The sequence below is a fragment of the Enoplosus armatus genome, chromosome 13 (genome assembly GCF_043641665.1).
Source record: "Enoplosus armatus isolate fEnoArm2 chromosome 13, fEnoArm2.hap1, whole genome shotgun sequence".
Lineage (NCBI taxonomy): Eukaryota > Metazoa > Chordata > Actinopteri > Centrarchiformes > Enoplosidae > Enoplosus > Enoplosus armatus.
The window spans coordinates 23,912,944-23,931,532 of NC_092192.1; the positions used below are offsets into that span (position 1 = coordinate 23,912,944).

At 44.3% G+C, this 18,589-nt stretch overlaps 1 protein-coding gene across 2 annotated transcripts; it reads left to right on the forward strand.

Annotated features, from left to right (window-relative positions):
• Nucleotides 1-6,753: 6,753 nt before the first annotated feature.
• On the forward strand, nucleotides 6,754-17,928 carry riox2 (ribosomal oxygenase 2). Of its 2 annotated transcripts, none has more exons than XM_070917682.1 (10): nucleotides 6,754-6,788; nucleotides 9,625-10,080; nucleotides 11,974-12,093; nucleotides 13,319-13,447; nucleotides 15,182-15,285; nucleotides 16,014-16,116; nucleotides 16,563-16,728; nucleotides 16,833-16,921; nucleotides 17,037-17,135; nucleotides 17,653-17,928. In XM_070917682.1, the coding sequence occupies exons 2-10, from the start codon at nucleotides 9,631-9,633 to the stop codon at nucleotides 17,803-17,805; spliced, it is 1,413 nt and encodes a 470-aa protein (XP_070773783.1). In that variant the 5' UTR covers nucleotides 6,754-6,788; nucleotides 9,625-9,630; the 3' UTR covers nucleotides 17,806-17,928. The 2 variants fall into 2 exon arrangements, with proteins under 2 accessions (XP_070773783.1, XP_070773781.1); XM_070917680.1 differs by lacking the exon at nucleotides 6,754-6,788 and adding an exon at nucleotides 6,809-6,888.
• The last annotated feature ends 661 nt before the right edge of the window (nucleotides 17,929-18,589 follow it).

An 18,589-nucleotide genomic window follows, 5' to 3' on the forward strand; every position in this document is an offset into this window, starting at 1 on the left:
TTAAATGAAATTCGGAGGCATTTAAATGCCGGGAGGGCTCTTGAGGAAGCTTAAATGCCAAAAGTGCACAAAAGACCTCTGGCGGGTGTAGTGATGGACCCATAAGCCCCGAAGCCAAGCGCCATTGTGTTGGAGTTCTCCCCAGAGAATAATGAGAGGGTGTTTACGCGACTTATTTGTTGCTGAGAGGACGGCTCTGATTGTTGTTTGTGCCTATATGGAGTCTCTGGCTGGGGCCCTGGATAGGGCGCCCCCCTAACCATTGGTTCAAAGGTTGATGATCGACTTTGTAGTCATATCATCAGATCTGAGGAGCAGGGCTGTCAGCTGATCAACACCTGGTGGGGAGTTGGTATTGGGTGGCCCGGGGAGACTGCCGGACAGAACTGGTAAACCCAAACGTGTCGTGAGGGTGAACTGGGGGGGCCATGTGCCCACGGCCATTGTGGAGGCAGAGGCTCGGAGTTGTGATCAGAAGGCTGTCAGTCAATCTGAAGAAGAAGGCCTTTCTGGCTCGGTTGGCCCAGGGGTCTTCTGAAGCAGTGGATAGGTGCTGGGGGTTTAAGAAAAAGCCAGAAGGCTTTAAACCGAAGCAAAAGCCCAGGTGTGGGTGGAATTCAGGAGGCCAGGAAGTTCTGGTAAACCATCAGACAACTCTGAAAGGGGAAGCAGGGTTGTCCTATGGTGGTTAGCAGATTGGTGCAGGTTCCCATTTTTAAAAAAAGGGGGGGGGGGGGGGGGGGATCCACTGCTCATTCACCCAGGGATGGGTCAGGGTACTTGAAGCGAGGCTCTGACCAGTTGTCGAACCTCAGATTCTGGGGGAGCACTACGGAGGTTTGCTGCGGGAGTTTGGGGTACCAGGGCCATTGTACAAGCCATTTGGTTTGAAGGGAGAGCTGTGTCAGTATTCAGGAATTAAAGCATGTTTTCATTGGGTGTTGGGCTCTGCCAGGGTTGTCCCTTACCACAATTCTGTATTCTGATCTTCACAAACAGCATTTCAAGAGGCAGCCAGGGGGAGGAGGGTTTCCAGTTTGGGGACCCCAGAATCACTTCTCTGCTCTTTGCAGATGATGTGGTTCTGTTTGGCTTCATCAGACCACGACCTCCATCACGCAGCCAAAGGCAAAGTGGTTGAGATGAGAGTCAGCGCACCCCCAAAGTCTGAGGCCATGGTTCTCTACTGGAAAACAGTAGATCCCTCCAAGTTGGGAGTGAATTGCCTCCCCAAGCAAAGCAGTTCAAGCATCTTAGCGTCTTGTTCACAAGTACGGGTAAAATGGAGTGTAATGTTACTAATGTTAATAACAGATATATACTGGTATAATAACTTCAACAAATATACAATGATTGATTGATGATCAATTGATGCATTAGATTTAGCACACATCAGTTTATGATCAAAAAGGTTGCATTCCATTGTTTTTAAAAAAAAAAGACATTTGAGATATCACAGCCCAAAATGTGCTCTGCCAAATGGTTCGGAAGACCATTAAAGGGATAAACACATATACACATACAAAAGCAACATATTAAAAGTGATTGTATGAGCACATGCATTTGATCAATTATCACTTTGGCTCACAAAACACAAAACTACTCCGAATATAACTGCTGTACAATGTCACAAAATAGATCAAGAATAGATCTTCTCCCTTTGAGTGACAATAAAACTTTTTTTCCCCTCATCACAACATTCTGACATTTATCTAACACAGTTTTGTTAATCACGCCTGTGACACAGAGTGTGTGAGCTGGATAGTAACTGGAGGGGGGGAAAAAAGTGTTCCTCGCACTCCTTAAGGCAGCTTTCATAAGAGTGTAATCAGTCCATTTATTTGCATTGGCTGTAATAGTCTGGCTATCGCTTTCTGCGTGCCTGTCAGTGTTGATGGATGAACATTGCTCTGGCCGTAGGAGGAAAATCTCCACGCCACAGGAGGACTCACTATGGACCTTTGAATCTGCACATGTTGACTCTCTAGAGGGATCGCAACAAGTAGAGGGAGGATGTCAGTACATGTGCATTCCTGCAATATACTCTGAGGTACCGGTTTAGTGTAATTCAATTCAACAGGACCACACACTACAGCCTCCAAAATAACCACAGCGTTGAATCAACACTTGCAATCTAAACATTATAAATGTCAGACAGGTTTTTATTAATTAAGGGCTGTATTGGATCACATCAGATAGCACATGTGCACCCGATAAACTGGTAACTGCGTGTCAAAGAGAAAAAAAAGTCGACAATGGGACGACATTGGATGGCCATTTGTAACCTGGTCTGCTAGTCAGTGTAGCAAATGGTAAATGGTCTTCACTTATTTAGAGCTTTTCAGGCCTTAACGGTTCCCAAAGCGCTTCCCGGATCAGGTCTCATTCACCTGATGACCGAGCTGCCATGCAAGGTGCTGGCCCCCATCGGAGAGCAACTTGGGGGTTCAGTGTCTTGCTCACACTTCGACACTTCGACATGATGGAGGGGAGCCGGGGATCGAACCCCCAACCCACTCTACCTCTCCACCATGCCGTTTGCAAAGATGGTGCAGATTTTTACGCACGCGCAGTGGGAGTCCCTGTTGGGTGCCAGAGCAAGGCTTACGGGCCACATTCTACCATTGAAGGCTGGGAGTGGGGACGCTCACCTTCCCTTCCCTTCCCAAGGTGAGACGAATAAGGGGAAGGTGGTGCAGGTCGCCGCCCGCTCTTCCTCAGCCTCTATTTCACGGGCACCACACTTTCAGAAATTCAGCGGCTAATAGGCTATTCATGTCTCAGTGGTAACACAAAACTTCAGTGTTTCAACACTAATTTAAACGTGTTAAAAGTGTTTTATAATGTTTTATAATGTTTTACTGTGATTCTGAGAAGTATGAGTTTGTAATTATTAGTTTTAAAAAGAGAGAGTCCTCATGCTACTCGTAGTGGACTCTAGAAACTCATGCACTGTGACTTTGTAGGAAGTTTGTAACCAGTAAACGCAGGTATGTTGAGTAAAACAGTATTTTAATTGATGTTTATGTACGTTGGTTATGCATTTTTGCACTTATCCCCCTTTGTGGTCCTTTTGTATTATATAGTTTGATGTAGTTTTGGTTTAGCCTTTGTGTTAAGTTTATTTATTATATTGGTATCATTTAGACTTGCACAACAATGTGACTGTAGCGTGATTATGATGGTGATGATGATGATGATGATGATGATGATGATGATAACCAATTTTGCCTCTTACATTGAGAAGAGAATGAACCTCTCCTGATTTTGGCTGTTCACATGACCTCTGGGTCACGAAACAGGCCTTGCCAGGACTCAAGGAGGACAGGGATGGAAAGTTAAGTGACAACTGACCAATTTACAAAGGGCTGTGCACAGCACCTATTAAGTGGTATTAATGCGTGAGAGAGAGAATATGACGAAATTATAGAAACGAGCACTGTCTTGGGCAAGACACTAACTCCTGCCTTCTCCCTATTGATCAAGTCTATAACAAATCTATTATAGATGTGTATCACTTGCTGCTGGGCCTGATTTGCCCAAGGTCTGGTAAGAAACACCTAAATAAACTTCCAATTGCAAAATCAATTTGAAAATGCAGTCATAAAGGAGAAACAAATAATCGAGCTCGCAAATTAAATTAGGAGTGCAGGTTTTAATCCGGCATCTTTCCCGCATTTCTGACTTGCTCACTGATATATAACCCAGTCAGTCCTCCTAGGTCATCAGGTGGAGGTCTTTTAGCTGTTCCCAGAATTAGATCCAGGTCCGGTGAGGGTGCCTTTAGTTACTGCCATCCTGGTCTCTGGAACAAGCTGCTGGCTGACACTACTGTGTGTGTGTGTGTGTGTGTGTGTGTGTGTGTGTGTGTGTGTGTGTGTGTATATACTTGTGTGGCTTGTACAGTTATGGGATAGGGCAGGGGTTCCTATTTGATTGTGTTGCTGTGGGGTATGTTTAATGTATGTTGGGTATGATTCATTGTATTGATGTCGCCTATGTTACCTATGTTATCATGTTTGTGTCAACAGCATTTGCATTTCAATCAGGAGAGACTTCATTGGAAAAAGTGGCTTAAAGAGTAATTAAATTAATTGTTAATATTGTGCCTTACCTTAGCGGGCAGCAGCAGATTTCTAGATAAAATATGTAATATGGTAATTGGTCACAGAGAAAATGCATAGCAAAGGCAAAGCAAAGCAAGACAATGTATTTATTTATTTATTTATCAATGGACCAGGAACTAAATGAATAAGGCCAGCAATTACCAGGAAATGAATAATAGGGTCAACAATGAACAGCAACCTAATATACCACCTTGGTCATGTGACTTACCACAGAATCAGCATGAGCCACATGCACCTCACATTTGAATGCTTAAGTAATCTAGACTGTAGTGACTAGGATTAAATGTGAAATCATGAAATGTAATGTCTCTATTTGGGTTAAACTAATTTGTGAATTTGTGAATTCGCCACGTCTAAAGATAAAATAAAAAAAAGCTAGTATGTTATGATGACTGGGCATGTGACGGGCCGGGACAAGTTGTGCGCGACCACGTGATGCTTAAAAAAGGCGTGATGTCTTTTTGACCCCCCCCCCTCCCCCCCAAATAAACCACTGATGGATCACATCTGTGAAAAAACTGGATCGAGTCAGAGGAACACGCCAGCTAATCATAGAGAAAGTTATGGCATTTGGAGGTCGAGCAGATGGGACCACAAGGGCGAGTCTGAGCGACACCCTTCACATAGAGTGATTAGATTGCAAACTAGACACGTAAAAACACCATGTCCAAATTATCAGACAGATGAATTGAATTGTACAAATTGAAAGAAATGTATGAATTGATGGGCTTACCTATGAATACACACACAAAAAAACATATGTGCTATTCATATTTACTATGTCCGGCAATTCAGATTCATAGATTCTGGATTTGTCAACAAAGGAGCAATTTTTTAAACTTGGAAAACCATATCAGGCACTTATGGCAATTATGGAACAGGTTACTATTCAAAGCTGAGTACTTTATATGTCTATATGTCATAAGACATATCTGGCCGGGATCTTTGAAATATGGCAATTCATTTGTGGTCTCATGCTGTCCTCTGGTGGAGTGTCCATGTTATCACACGTCCTGTTTCAGTAGGTCACTGGGAATTCATTTAGGGTCTTTAGAGGCTGCCTTCAGCAGCTAAAAGGTGGCTACTGAGACCAGGGACCAGAATTGGGGCTATGAGTAGCTACTCCACTGACCCGAACCACACACCACCCCCTACGCTTCAACTGGCCATTCCTACTACCACGGCCACAGCCCAGTCAGAGACAGCGTGGTGGTCCATCTGCACCTGCCACCTACCATTTCAACACGGTCGACCAATCTGTCCGGCACTGTCATGGGGGTGGGTCACATCCAGCGTCATTGCCCCCAGTGTCAGAAGCCAGACTGAAGCAACAGAGCTGTCCAGCCGGCTATGCCTTCAGAATGACAGTGGCCTAAGGAGAAATTTCATCCGGTGACGAGCCTTCCCGAGAAGACCTGACCGGACAATGTGTGGAAGACTATTCCTTACCTTATGGACGCTGGCTCACAAGTTGCTATGTTATGTAGCAGGTCATATTTCAGAATTAAGGCAGCACCAAAAGTATGTAGCATAGGCCTAAATACAAAACCGGTACAAAATGATGAACCTGAAAACTTCCATCCATCCAAAACTTCCAACTTCCACGTCTGGAGATTGGTGATAGATATCAGGTCTGCCATGTGTCTTTTCACCTTCTTGTGCAGTTGCACTATTCTCCTCCTCCAGATTAATGTTACTGGTATTGGTATTCAAGCTTCCTCACAGACTTATAATTTTGACTTTCTGTCTTATAATTATGACTTTCTATCTCATAATTATGACATCTTATCTCATAATTTTTACTTTTTAGCTCACAATTATGACTTCGTATCTCATAATTATGACTTCTTATCTCATCATTTTGACCTTTTTGCTCATAATTATGACTTCGTATCTCATCATTTTGACTTTTTATATCATAATTATGACATCTTATCTCATAATTTTGACAGTTTATCTCAAAATTATGACTTTCTGTCTCATAATCATGACTTTTTAGCTCACAATTATGACATCATATCTCATCATTTTGACTTTTTATATCATAATTATGACATCTTATCTCATAATTTTGACAGTTTATCTCAAAATTATGACTTTCTGTCTCATAATCATGACTTTTTAGCTCACAATTATGACATCATATCTCATTATTTTGACATTTTATCTCAGAATTGTGACTTTGTCTCATAATCATGACTTTTTAGCTCACAATTATGACATCATATCTCGTTATTTTGACATTGTATCTCATAATTATGACTTATCTCATCATTGTGACTTTTTAGATCATAATTATGACTTCTTATCTCATAAGTATGACTTATTTCATCATTTCAACATTTTCTTTCTTTTACTGGCAGACATGTGCCCCCATAATGACGCTCATACCGCAACACAGAATAAAGTCCCCTCCCTGTCAACTCGCTCCACAGGCATTTCCAATGCATTCACCATAAAGGTCAGAATACGGGTGCACTCCAGCTTTCGGGGCGGCTGGCATGACCACGGACATACTTAGAGATGAGGGAGATGGCCTAGCTTGACCGCAGTGTTTCCACGCTGGTACCACGTTAGTGAGGGGTGAGCGTTTCCAGTCGGACTAGTTCAGGGAAACACAACTCAAGGCACGTGGGGCAGCGCTTGGCTCATCTCAGAAAGGTGCGTGAGTCGTGTTGTAGTAGATAACCGCTAACGCCACGTTACTCACTAACTCCAACAAACACAACGGACCGTATGTGAGCCGGGCCGCGAGTCTGCGGTGAGCGCGTCAAGCTGTCGTACCCATAGACGTGTGTATACACAGACGCCGCATTGGCTGCTTCGGCACGTTGCTGGGAGACGTCAACGTGTCCGCCATATTGGACAGGGCAAGACTGGTCTGTAAACAAATACAAGTAAACGGGGGAGCTGCGGTTTGTCTGTACTAAAAGCACAAAAACGTTTACATTTCTCAACAAAATTCCATGAGTCGTTTTTTTTTATATTCAAGTGTTTATGTTCTGCGTGGAGTAGAAACGAGTTTTGTCTCCAGTTGCTTACAATCTCGATAGTTAGGCTACAATAGCTACTAGACGCTCGAGAGTGTGTATCAACTTTAGGCTTCCATTAACTGAATTACTTACGTGGTGGAAAATAATTAATTGTCATAAGGACCTATAATAACTTTGGCTTTGGCTTATCTTCCTTGCTTAATACTTGTGGAGATGTCCCTACACAATATAATTTAATACAACAGCTCAAGGGCAGAATAAGTGCAGATAGACAATAAAATACAAAATAACTATATAAGAGTCATTGAACTCAACCAGTGTTGTGATTAGACTAACAGTGTAGTTTCGTCTAAAGTAAAAAGTGACAGTCATGGTATAACAGTGACATGGTAAGAAATAGTAAAATGATCGTACAATGTAAAGAGTATGGCACAATCATATGCAGTATAGTACAGCAGTATAGCGTATTATTATTATTATTATGATAGATGAATGTGACTGAGACCTTAACTGTAAAGCACTTTGGGAATCGTGAAGGTTGAAAAGTGCTATATAAGTGAGACCATTTAATAATATGTGCAAAAGAAAAACCAGACTGACGTCAGGCTCATCTCCATGATGACAATTAAGAGGCTAAAGAAAAGAGATGGGTTTAAAAGGCATCAATGGAGTGTGTTGTGTGTGTGTGTGTGTGTGTGTGTGTGTGTGTTAGTAGCCACTTAGGACCAACAATTGCAAATGCTCGATCACCTGGATTGTAGAGCGGTGACTGGTCGCCAGATCGGAGGGGTCGGGTGGTGAGATAACTTTTGTTGTGATTTGGCGCTATATAAATAAAACTGAAATCAGATCAGAATCAGAATCAGAAACTGTTTATTGCCAAGTAACATACATTACAAGGAATTTGCTGTGGTCTGAAGGTGCTATTGTTTTGATAACAAATAAGTAGAATATAAAAGCTAAAATAAGAATAAAAGTAAAAATAAGATAAGATAAATAACAACAGTGCAGTGACCAGAATAAAGTAAAGTGTCCAGATAAAGTGTCCAGTAGGGGGTGGGTGCATTAATGTAACGCAGTGGGGACAGGGGTGATGTACGTTAATATAACGTATAGCTTGTGTTTGTGTTCTGGGGGGGGGGAGGGGTCAGTGAGAGTTTGTCAGGTTGATTGCAGAGGGGAAGAAACTGTTTTTGTGGCGGGAGGTTTTGGTCCTGATGGACCGCAGCCTCCTGCCAGAGGGGAGGGGGTCGAACAGATGGTGTCCGGGGTGGGAGGGGTCGGCAGCGATCTTCCCTGCTCTCCTCAGGGTCCTGGAGGAGTACAGGTCCTGAAGAGATGGAAGGTTGCGGCCGATCACCCTCTCTGCAGAGCGGATGATACGCTGCAGTCTGCGTCTGTCCTTGGTGGAGGCAGCAGCGTACCAGACGGTGATGGAGGAGGTGAGGATGGACTCTATGATGGCAAGTGAAGTGAAGTGAACTAGCATTTTTTGTGGCAGGTTAAACTTCCTCAGCTGCCTCAGGAAGTACATCCTCTGTTGGGCTTTCTTGATGAGGGAGCTGATGTTCAGCTCCCACCGGAGGTCCTGGCTGATGATGGAGCCCAGGAAACGGAAGGACTCCACAGTGTCCACTGGAGAGACACACAGGGTGATGGGGGCGGGTGGGGCTGCACTCTTCCTAAAGTCAACAACCATCTCCACTGTCTTTGAAGCGTTAAGCTCCAGGTTGTTGCTGTTGCACCAGGTCACCAGGTGGTCAATCTCCCACCTGTTGGCAGACTCATCCTCACCAGAGATGAGTCCGATGAGGGTGGTGTCGTCCGCGAACTTTCAGGAGCTTGACAGACTGGTGACTGGAGGTGCAGCTGTTGGTGTAGAGGGAGAAGAGTAGGGGAGAAAGAACGCAGCCTTGAGGGGAGCTGATCGTCCGCAAATCTGAGACGTGTTTCCCCAGCTTCACGTGCTGCTTCCTGTCAGACAGGAAATCTGTGATCCACCTGCAGGTGGGGTCAGGCACGTTAAGCTGGGAGAGCTTGTCCTGAAGAAGAGCCGGGACGATCGTATTGAAGGCAGAGCTGAAGTCCACAAACAGGATCCTGGCATAGGATCCTGCGGAGTCCAGGTGCTGGAGGAAGAAGTGTAGAGCCAGGTTGACGGCGTCGTCTACAGACCTGTTGGCTCTGTAGGCGAACTGCAGGGGGTCCAGCAGAGAGTCTGTGATGACTTTGAGGTGGGACAGGACCAGGCGTTCAAATGATTTCATGACCACAGAGGTCAGGGCGACGGGTCTGTTGTCATTTAATCCTGTGGGCCCTGGTTGACAGAATGAATGACCGTTTAGTTTTAATAGCTACCACCCAGGCGTTGCCCATTGTGGTCCAGGCACTGTGGATGTTTTGATGCGTTCCGTGACAGCAAATCATTTTTCCAGTACCTCCTGAGATTTGGCCTGACTTCAGTTGAGCGTCTAACTCATGATATTCTTTGAATGTTTCCTCAGATTAAAATGCCGAAGAAAAACAAAGCAAAGAATGTAAAGAGACGGAGCAGTGATGACGAGCAGCTCCCTCCTAAACAGAGCAGGGTAACTCACAGCGACACTCCCTCCCCAAGCTCTCCTCTGTGCTTCCGTAGCCCAGCCGGCCTGTTCGAGAGCCTCCTCCACCCCATGGGGACAGAGCAGTTCTTCAGGGAGCACTGGGAGAAGAAACCCCTCCATCTGCAGAGGTCTGATCCCAGCACAGCCTCCTACTACCAGTCTTTGTTCCAGCTGTCCGACCTGCAGAGCCTGTGTTGTCAAGGTCTGGAATACTACAGGGACGTCAACGTTGTTCGCTGCGTCAACGGCAAGAAAAAAGTGCTCAATAAGGAGGGGCAAGTTAAGAATAGTGTTCTCAGTAAGAACATGGTTCAGAATAAAGCCACTATCCAAGTCCACCAGCCGCAGAGGTTCAAGGTGAGTGTACTGCCAGCAAAAAAGGAAATCACGGCTTTGTTGCCTTTGGGACAAATGATGCTACTGTTAACGTTGGGTGGAGACCAAATCAGAGCCAAATGGAGAGTGAATATTGGACTTCCATTCATGGTGGAGGGCACAAACACCGCTCCAAATGAATGCTAATAATGCTGTGCAGGGATGTCAACGGTAAACCGTAGAAGCCTGAAGTAAAAAATTAAGCATGCTAAAAGAAGCTTAAGTGTGGGACCATTTCCTCCTGAAAGTCAAATGTAAATCGTGTTATGCTACTCAGTTTAGTAGCAGTACTAGAACCATGCTGTACCACGTTAAGAACAAGCACCCAGCTGCCATGTCCGAGGATGGCTCGCAGCCAAAGATCATGTCGCTGCTAGCCGGGGGGGGGGGGGGCATCATCCAGTTGGTGTGCTGAATGATTGAGACCGATGCGCTATCAATCAGTGTGGTAGGTGGCGAGGAATCCAAAGACCTAGCTTGGTACCTCGAGCATGAGTACGTAATGCTGTCGAGAGCTGTGACTAAACGCATTGAAATACACTTTGAGAAGGAGAAGCATGAGCTATAAGTCAAGCTAGCTGGGGCAGACAAGCTAAGCTACATGACAATTTGACCTTTGTCGTTGGCCTGCGTTCACGATAACGTGTCTCGTGATCGTTGCTGCTGGAAGGCTGGTGAAACACTTCAGCCCTAGACCCCCCACCACTGTTGGCACTGAAAGCCGGACTAAAAGGAAGGCGCTTCTTGTCAATTTGCGTTTTTTTTATTAAAAATGAACCGGTTAGTAACCCGTCAATGGGTGTCTGGCTATCAAAAGGAAAATGAACCGAAACTGAAATCCATAAAGCTGGATTTATGGTCGCCGTAGTGTCTCTGGCTCGAGGGTCCTTGCGCCCAAAATGTCATTGGGACATGCCGAAGGCTCCGCAAGCTGTCGCGGCATGGTGGTCGTGCACCTCTGAATTTTTTGGAACTAGGTGACGCGCCCGCCGCAACGCTTCAACATGGACGTCTGTGAAACTAGACTGGTCGAGCCAGCACGTAATTTCAAGCACCTCTACGACCCCTTCCACGAGAGACCACAGGGACAGCCACGTGATTCTGAACGCATGGAGAGAGACTGCCGCCACATTGAATAGAAAAAAAAACAGATACATTCTTCCTCAGCAACAACAAACTCTAGTGCAGAGGGCAGCCATGTTGGTTTATAACGATCTTCCACTGGCGTTTCAGAGAATACTGCAACAGATCGCCCGTTAAGCATAAACGCCTCGGTGCAATCTCAACGCTCACACGAGCACAAACAAGGCCTAATGCTGTGTATCTGCTAGATGTGTAGATAGGCAACTGTTAGCTAACATGTTCACAGCAGTGACTGTCAGGCCTTCGCTGTGTCCCAGTCCTATGCTATTTACTGTCTTCACTCTTGACTAAATACTACTTGACTTTGAGTGCGCTGTGGATGTACACGATTCTCCCACAATGCAATGCACAAAGGAAATGTCTCCCAAGTGTTCAATAATAATATCATAGGAAGAAATGCAGACAAAATATAGAATTATGAAATGGTGAAATAATCCAGTTGTTTATTACCCTGCTCATTATTGAAATAATATTTCATCCAGCTTCTTTTCAAAATGACAAGGCCACTTTCGTGATTGGCTGTCCGCTCATTCAGACCAGACCATATAGTGTGACCAAAATGTCTCACATGCATCACTATGAATTATTTTACTTGACAATAAGCTTTTACAATAAGTTCAGGTATGAATTCTGACATGAATTTTTTTCACAGATCTAAGATCAGACAGTTGAGAGAACGTTTGTCAGGAGGCAACTCTCATGTTGTTTTGTTTTTTTCCTGTGTATTGTCAGGATGAATTGTGGAGGATCCAGGAAAAGCTGGAGTGTTTCTTTGGAGCCTTGGTGGGCTCCAACGTCTACATCACTCCGCAGGAGTCCCAGGGCCTTCCAGCTCACTATGACGACGTCGAGGTACAGCAATGACTTCAGGACTGGACTCAATCAGCAGCCAAATCCGCTTCATATGTAATTTCATGTAATTTGGTCAGTGGTGGTATTTTGATGTTGTCTCTGGTGGAAGTGGAGCTGATATAGATTCTTTTACACACTGGTGGGTAGGTTAATCCCAGTTCAATGCTCCACCTGACACCAAGTGCCACAAGGCTGGAGGTGCATGGGGTAACACAAAAGTGCTGAGCAAATGAGAGAGAGAGAATTTAAGAATTTTGACTCCTTTTAAATAAAATGTGTGTCTGTGAGCACCCGCCCCTTTGTATTTAGTTAAAAAAAAAAACTGGACCAGATCTGAATCAAACAACCAATCAGGGTAATCAGGGGTTCTCTTCTAACCGTTCTGATTTACACTCCAATCCAGAACCTTCTGTAGAAGCCCTTGTTTGTACAGAGTCGACATGATTGGCCAGTTACGTGCTAGCTAACCCCTGATTGGTTGTTTGATTCAGACCTGGTCCAGTTTTGTAAAAGACAAAATACAATACATTGGGCGGCATGGTGGCGCAGTGGTTAGCACTGTCGCATGGGAGGTAAAGCCGGTTAGAGCGGGTTGGGGGTTCGATCCCCGGCTGCCCCCGTCATGTCGAAGTGTCCTTGAGCAAGACACTGAACCCTAAGTTGCTCCCGATGGAGACCAGCACCTTGCATGGCAGCTCGGTCGCCATTGGTGTATGAATGTGTGAGTGAATGGGTGAATGAGACTTAGCTGTAAAGCGCTTTGGGAACCGTGAAGGTTGAAAGGCGCTATGTAAGTGAGATCATTTACCATTTATTTCATTTATTTACAAAGGGGGCGGATGCTTACAGGCACATTTTTTTTAAGGGGCCCTTCAATTAGACATTGTTAGTGACGTGCAATGGTCAAAATGTGTTATTTCAACCAAAATTATAATTCAGTAATATAGCCTGCTATAGCTTTAATGCGAGCGGTAACATTTTTGAAAAATGCTATCACATGATAGTGAGCTTTCAAAAATGCGCACTATGTTTCCAATGTGAAAGAACTTTGAAGAGAGTGCTACACTCAGCGATTTAATGTCAGTCCTTGAGTTGTACTTTCTGAGAGTTTCTCAGCTCAGAACCTTTAGTGCCATGAAGAAAGCCCGCTTGCGGATCAGCAAGATGGCAGGTACCATCTTGGTGTTCTCAGTAACATGCTGATGGTGGGGTTTTTTTTCCCCAGGTGTTTATTCTGCAGCTGGAGGGACAGAAACATTGGCGTCTCTACAGTCCTACTGTTCCGCTGGCAGCAGAGTACAGCTTGGAGTCAGAGGACAGGATCGGCAGCCCAACCCATGATATTATGCTGAAGGTACAACGCCCTAACTATATAGTTGATGTTTGTGTGTATGTGTGTGTGTGTGTGTGTGTGTGTACAAGACGAAAACATAATGAACGCAGATGCTTCCACACAGTTGCACTGCATGGTACAATTAAAGTCGAGATTAAATGAAAAATGTCTTTTTAACCCTTTTAGATCACATCTTTATATATATATGTGTATTATATATATACATACATACATACATATATACACATATATAAATATATGTGTGTGTTTATATATATACATACGTAAGGATGTGATCTAAAAGGGTTAAAAAGATGTTTTTCATTTATCTCGACTTAAATTGTATATTATTATTATAATATATAATTATATATATACATGTATATATTCTGAAAGCATTCACAACCTGTGTTCTTTTACGAAAAAAATCATCATGCTTTTTTGATTCTCATCTCCTTCCACATTTTTCATCGTACAAACTTCATTCAAACGTCAAAATATTCAGCTTAATTAGGACTTGTGCGCTATTACTTTTCTCATTCATATCTTTCATACTTTCCAAAATATTCAAGGTTTTCCAGGAAATTTTTCTGAATGGAGGGAATGTTCAAAATCTCAAAATCTTCAAGGTTTTTCAACTGTTAACTACTCATCCATACATTCAGTTAGAAACTCCATTCAAACATCAAAATGTTCCACATCTTCCACACTTTCTAAGCATCATTTGACTTTCAAATCCCATGAAAACTTTTCAAAATATTCAACTTCGTTTGAAGAAAACTTTTTCAGCCCTACTGAGCGTTTTACATTAGTGTGTATTGCGCGGAATGTTCAGAGCTAGAGTGGGTGATGTTATCGCCAGATTGGAGAGGGAAAGCAAAATTGTATTTTAAAAAAAATCTCTTAAAATTGCGCCCACGCCCACAATGTTCACTCAACATCCATGATTTATACATCCACTTGTAGGATAATCTGTGCTCTTTCATACGATGTTACTATGGAATCAAATGGAGAGGCACACAGCTACCACTGTCGTCCTCTAAGTGACGGGAATATGAACCAACTGGCCCATAGACTCTCATATTAACTGAGAGCACAAATTTTAGGAGGGAGGCAGAAAAAGGGACTTTTGTAAACTGCTCCTGTGCCCATATTTTTGACACTACACACACAAAACTCACACCGCACCTTCAGCAGGATGTCTTCTCTCTTACGGTACATTTATTTAGACGATAGGAGTTACAGTCTTTTCGTAAAAAAGCAGGAGTTTGAGAGGTGCGCCTCAGCTAAAATCACTATGAATTTAACTCGGTGAGCCAAGAGTCTGATTGAGATCAGCTGATTAGTGTTTGACACACACACAGGTACTAAGACATACTCGCACTTTGTGAGGCATTTTTTCAAGTCTGAACTCTTTATTCATACTTTCAGCCAGAACCTCCATTCAAACCTTAAAATGTTCCTTTCTTAACTTCTAAATCCCATTCATTGCATTTAGACCATTTTCTATTTTTCCAACTCTTCACACTCGTTCAGCTGATTCTTCGTGACGTCAGCAATCCAGTTCAGCGTCAGCCTTTCAACAGTCAGCATTCACACCGCAGTTTCTTCAGAAATTGCCTTTTCTAGTTTTGTTATACAAGGCTGCCGTATGAGCATCAGTTTTTGAATGAGTTGAATCTTCTCTCTCTCTCTCTCTCTCTCTCTCTCTCTCTCTCTCTCTCTCTCTCTCTCTCTCTCTCTCTCTCTCCACAGCCGGGAGATCTTCTGTACTTTCCCAGAGGAACCATCCATCAAGCCAACACTCCAGCGGGAGCGCACCACTCCACCCACTTGACCCTCAGCACCTACCAGAGAATGTATGAGACCTCCTCCTCTATCCGTAGCCTTCATTTTAACACTGTGTCTACGCGAGGAGGCGTAGTGAAAGCAGCTTCTTAAAACAAACACTTTGGGATGCGTTTATACGTTGTAAAAATGTAACATTTTAATCAGAGGATAAACCCCCTGAGATGCACCATGTGGTCAAGGGGTTCCTCGGGCACAAAACATGGAAGTTAACCTCGTAGCGGCGTCGGCTAACGTTAGCTTAAGCGAAATAATTGACCAAATACTCATCCAGTGACAAGACAGCTAAGGTAACGTCACAGTCTTTTGGGGAGAAATAACATTAATGTAGCATTAGCAGTTTGGAGTGAAAGCGCTGCGTGGAGGAGCTCATCAAACACAGAAGGAATTACCGTTAGCTTCTGATTTAGCTCATCAAACTCCATGATTTTGGTCGTCGTTAGATATGTATCATTTAATAAAGTACTGGAAACACGCAATTCTGGTCAGGAAACACGTCGGCCCTGTGTAGGCAGATTGCTCTGTCTTTAGCACGACATTTAACCTGCCCTGCAGGATCTCTTGAGCATGTTTCTTGGCAAAAAGTGCTTGAAAAATGAAGTCCTTTACATACTGTACATTGCAGTATTACACACAGGTTTATAAGGCGCCACGGTAGTGTGAAAATAAACTCTGGGCAATCGTTTGGTATGGCGTATGGAGTGTCACTCTGATAGTCTCCCACCTGTCTTTCCCTCAGGTCATGGGGAGATTTGCTCTTGGACATATTTCCCAGCTTGCTGTGGGACAGAAGCAGGACTGAAGTTGGCCTGAGAGAGGGCATGCCCAGAAGACTCTTACTGGTAAAGCGGTTTGTTTGTGGTGTAACAAAGATTCTAGACTTTCCGTCTCTCTGTCGACCTATGTCTGTGCACGTAGACACCCAGTGTAGACGGAGCCCATTTTGCATCCAGCCCTCAAGCCTTCAACAGTCATCCTGTCAAATGAAAGTTTCACCCTGGGAGATGCTTCCACTCTCAACATGTCGTGTTTTTTTGGAGTCATTTTGCCGTGCAGTTGTCCTTGAATTTGCTCATCTGAACCAGAGGCGCAAAACAGCAATTTTTATGGCTTTAGTTGGTGGAGGCACGCATACAGACCCCTCCAAAATCACTTAACACCTGCAAGCATTGCAAGCTTCTGCGTCTCACCAGGGGAAATGTTGTATTTATTCACGTCTTCAAGCACGAGCATTCACACCGACTCTGTCTGGGTTTGTTTGGCTGTGTTTTTGTGTGTGTGTGTGTAGGGTAGCAGCGAAGGCCAGGACACCAGCAGGCGGCTGGCGGCTGGCCTCAGATCCCTGGCCGATGAAATGGTATCAGGGATGCAGGAAGTCCGCTCCACTCACATGAAGAGGGACTTCATCATGAACAGGCTGCCACCGTACAGCCAGCAGGAGCTGCTTACGCCATGTGAGCTTGTGTGTGTTCGAACATGTACATGGGACTGTATACTATGTGCACATTGATAAAATTTACATTGCCATTTTGTGTGTGTATGTGTGTGTGTGTCACAGCTGGCAAGATTCCTGCCATGGAGGATATGGTGTGTTTGAGGTTTAAAGACCATATGGTAATAACAGTGGAGCCCAGCCAAGAAAAAACCGTAAGTCCATTACGGCTGTCATTTTTAAGTATTTAGGCTTGTCGACTCTGAAACCACTGGTCAGACGAACAAAATGTTGAATTCAGTGACATATTCAGCTCTGTGTGTGTTTCAGGATGAGGCAGCAGAGCTGGTAGTCTTTGTCTTACATTCTTTGAAGAACCAGAGGGAGAGCCACATGATGGGCGATGAGGTGGAAGTGGACATCTCCAGGGTAAGCTTGTAAGCTTGGCGCTGACAGGATTTTAAAGGATAAGGCTTCCGCTTTGGACCGCCGACTGTACTCTTCATCCAGCTTCACTCAACCTATCGGTGTCATCCTGGATTCGTCACAGAAAGACATTTGCTTTCTGCAAGATACACCCTCAAAGCCCCCGTTTATGCTCATATGAACCAATGGACTTGGGGGCTGAGTCTCAAATACAGGGTAGGAAAGTCAGAAAGCATTGAGAGAGGACTAATGTGACTACGTGCATGTGTATCGGTTCATAAGTCACTGCAGTGATTACTGCCGGGTCTGGCATATGGAAGGGTGTGTGAACGATTGCACGGCTAGAAAGGGAGGTGGCGAGGTCACCGTCCGATAGCAGGGGTCACAAACGAACACCTGAAGCACACCGTACTGCACCTAGGCAGCGTACTGGCAATGCATAGTTCTTAATGTATGTGTAGGAATGTTTGGTTGAGAATGTGTTGTTCAAACACATTGCCGTGTGTCTTTGTCTCTGCAGGGCTTGCAGTTCCCTCTGTCCCACCTCCAGGCCCTGCAGCAGCTGCAGCAGGTAGAGCAGCTGGCTGTGGCCCAGCTTCAGCTGCCCACACAGGAGGACAAACTCAGTCTGGTCCTGGCTCTCTGGAGTGAGAGCCTGCTGGTTGTGCTATAGCGCACCACAATGTCAAAATATCACTGAAGTGAAGTATAAAATTCATATCTGTTGATTTTTGTGAATACCACTGAATTTTTCTGTTTGCCTTATTGTGGGTTTTTTTCTGCCTCCTCCTGAATAAAGCTGCCACAACTCCAGTAATGCAAATGTTGCTTTTTGCCCCCATAGCAATACTATGTTTATCATATCACATATTCTATACAGCTGCTCCATTTAGATGGATACATGCAGTAGACCCACTTCACACTAGCATTAGCGAGAGAGTCTGGGCTGGTCTCTGTTCAAGTAACTCAATACAATCTCTCATTCAGCATTTCTTTTGTTGGTCTTTCTGACAAAATGGAAGTGTATTCCTAGAGTTTTCACTTACTTTGTGGTACAGAGCGACAGTGGACAAATGCACATTGATTTATTGAACTGGAGTTACAGCCAATGAACGTGTCCTTGCCTTTCTTTAACTTGCTCCACGCTTGTCTTCCCCATCGGCATCAGAAAGTTTTAGGAGAAAACACCAGCAAGTTCTAGAGGTCATCAAACATTTCCAGTTCTCCGCGAGCTCTGAGGAGAGGCCTTGCATGCTTTCTTAGCCTCGGAGCTCTGAGTTGATTGTCCACATGGTCCCTCTTCCTCCCTCAAGACAGAAAACGGGTTTTGTTTTCCTCCATTTAGATGTGTGAATAAAACTTTAGCCGGAAGTATTAGGTTATACAATTCCAAGTCACTTTTCTTGTCCACTGAGGTAATACCAAATGCCACACTTTCTCTTACGAGAGGAGGAAGT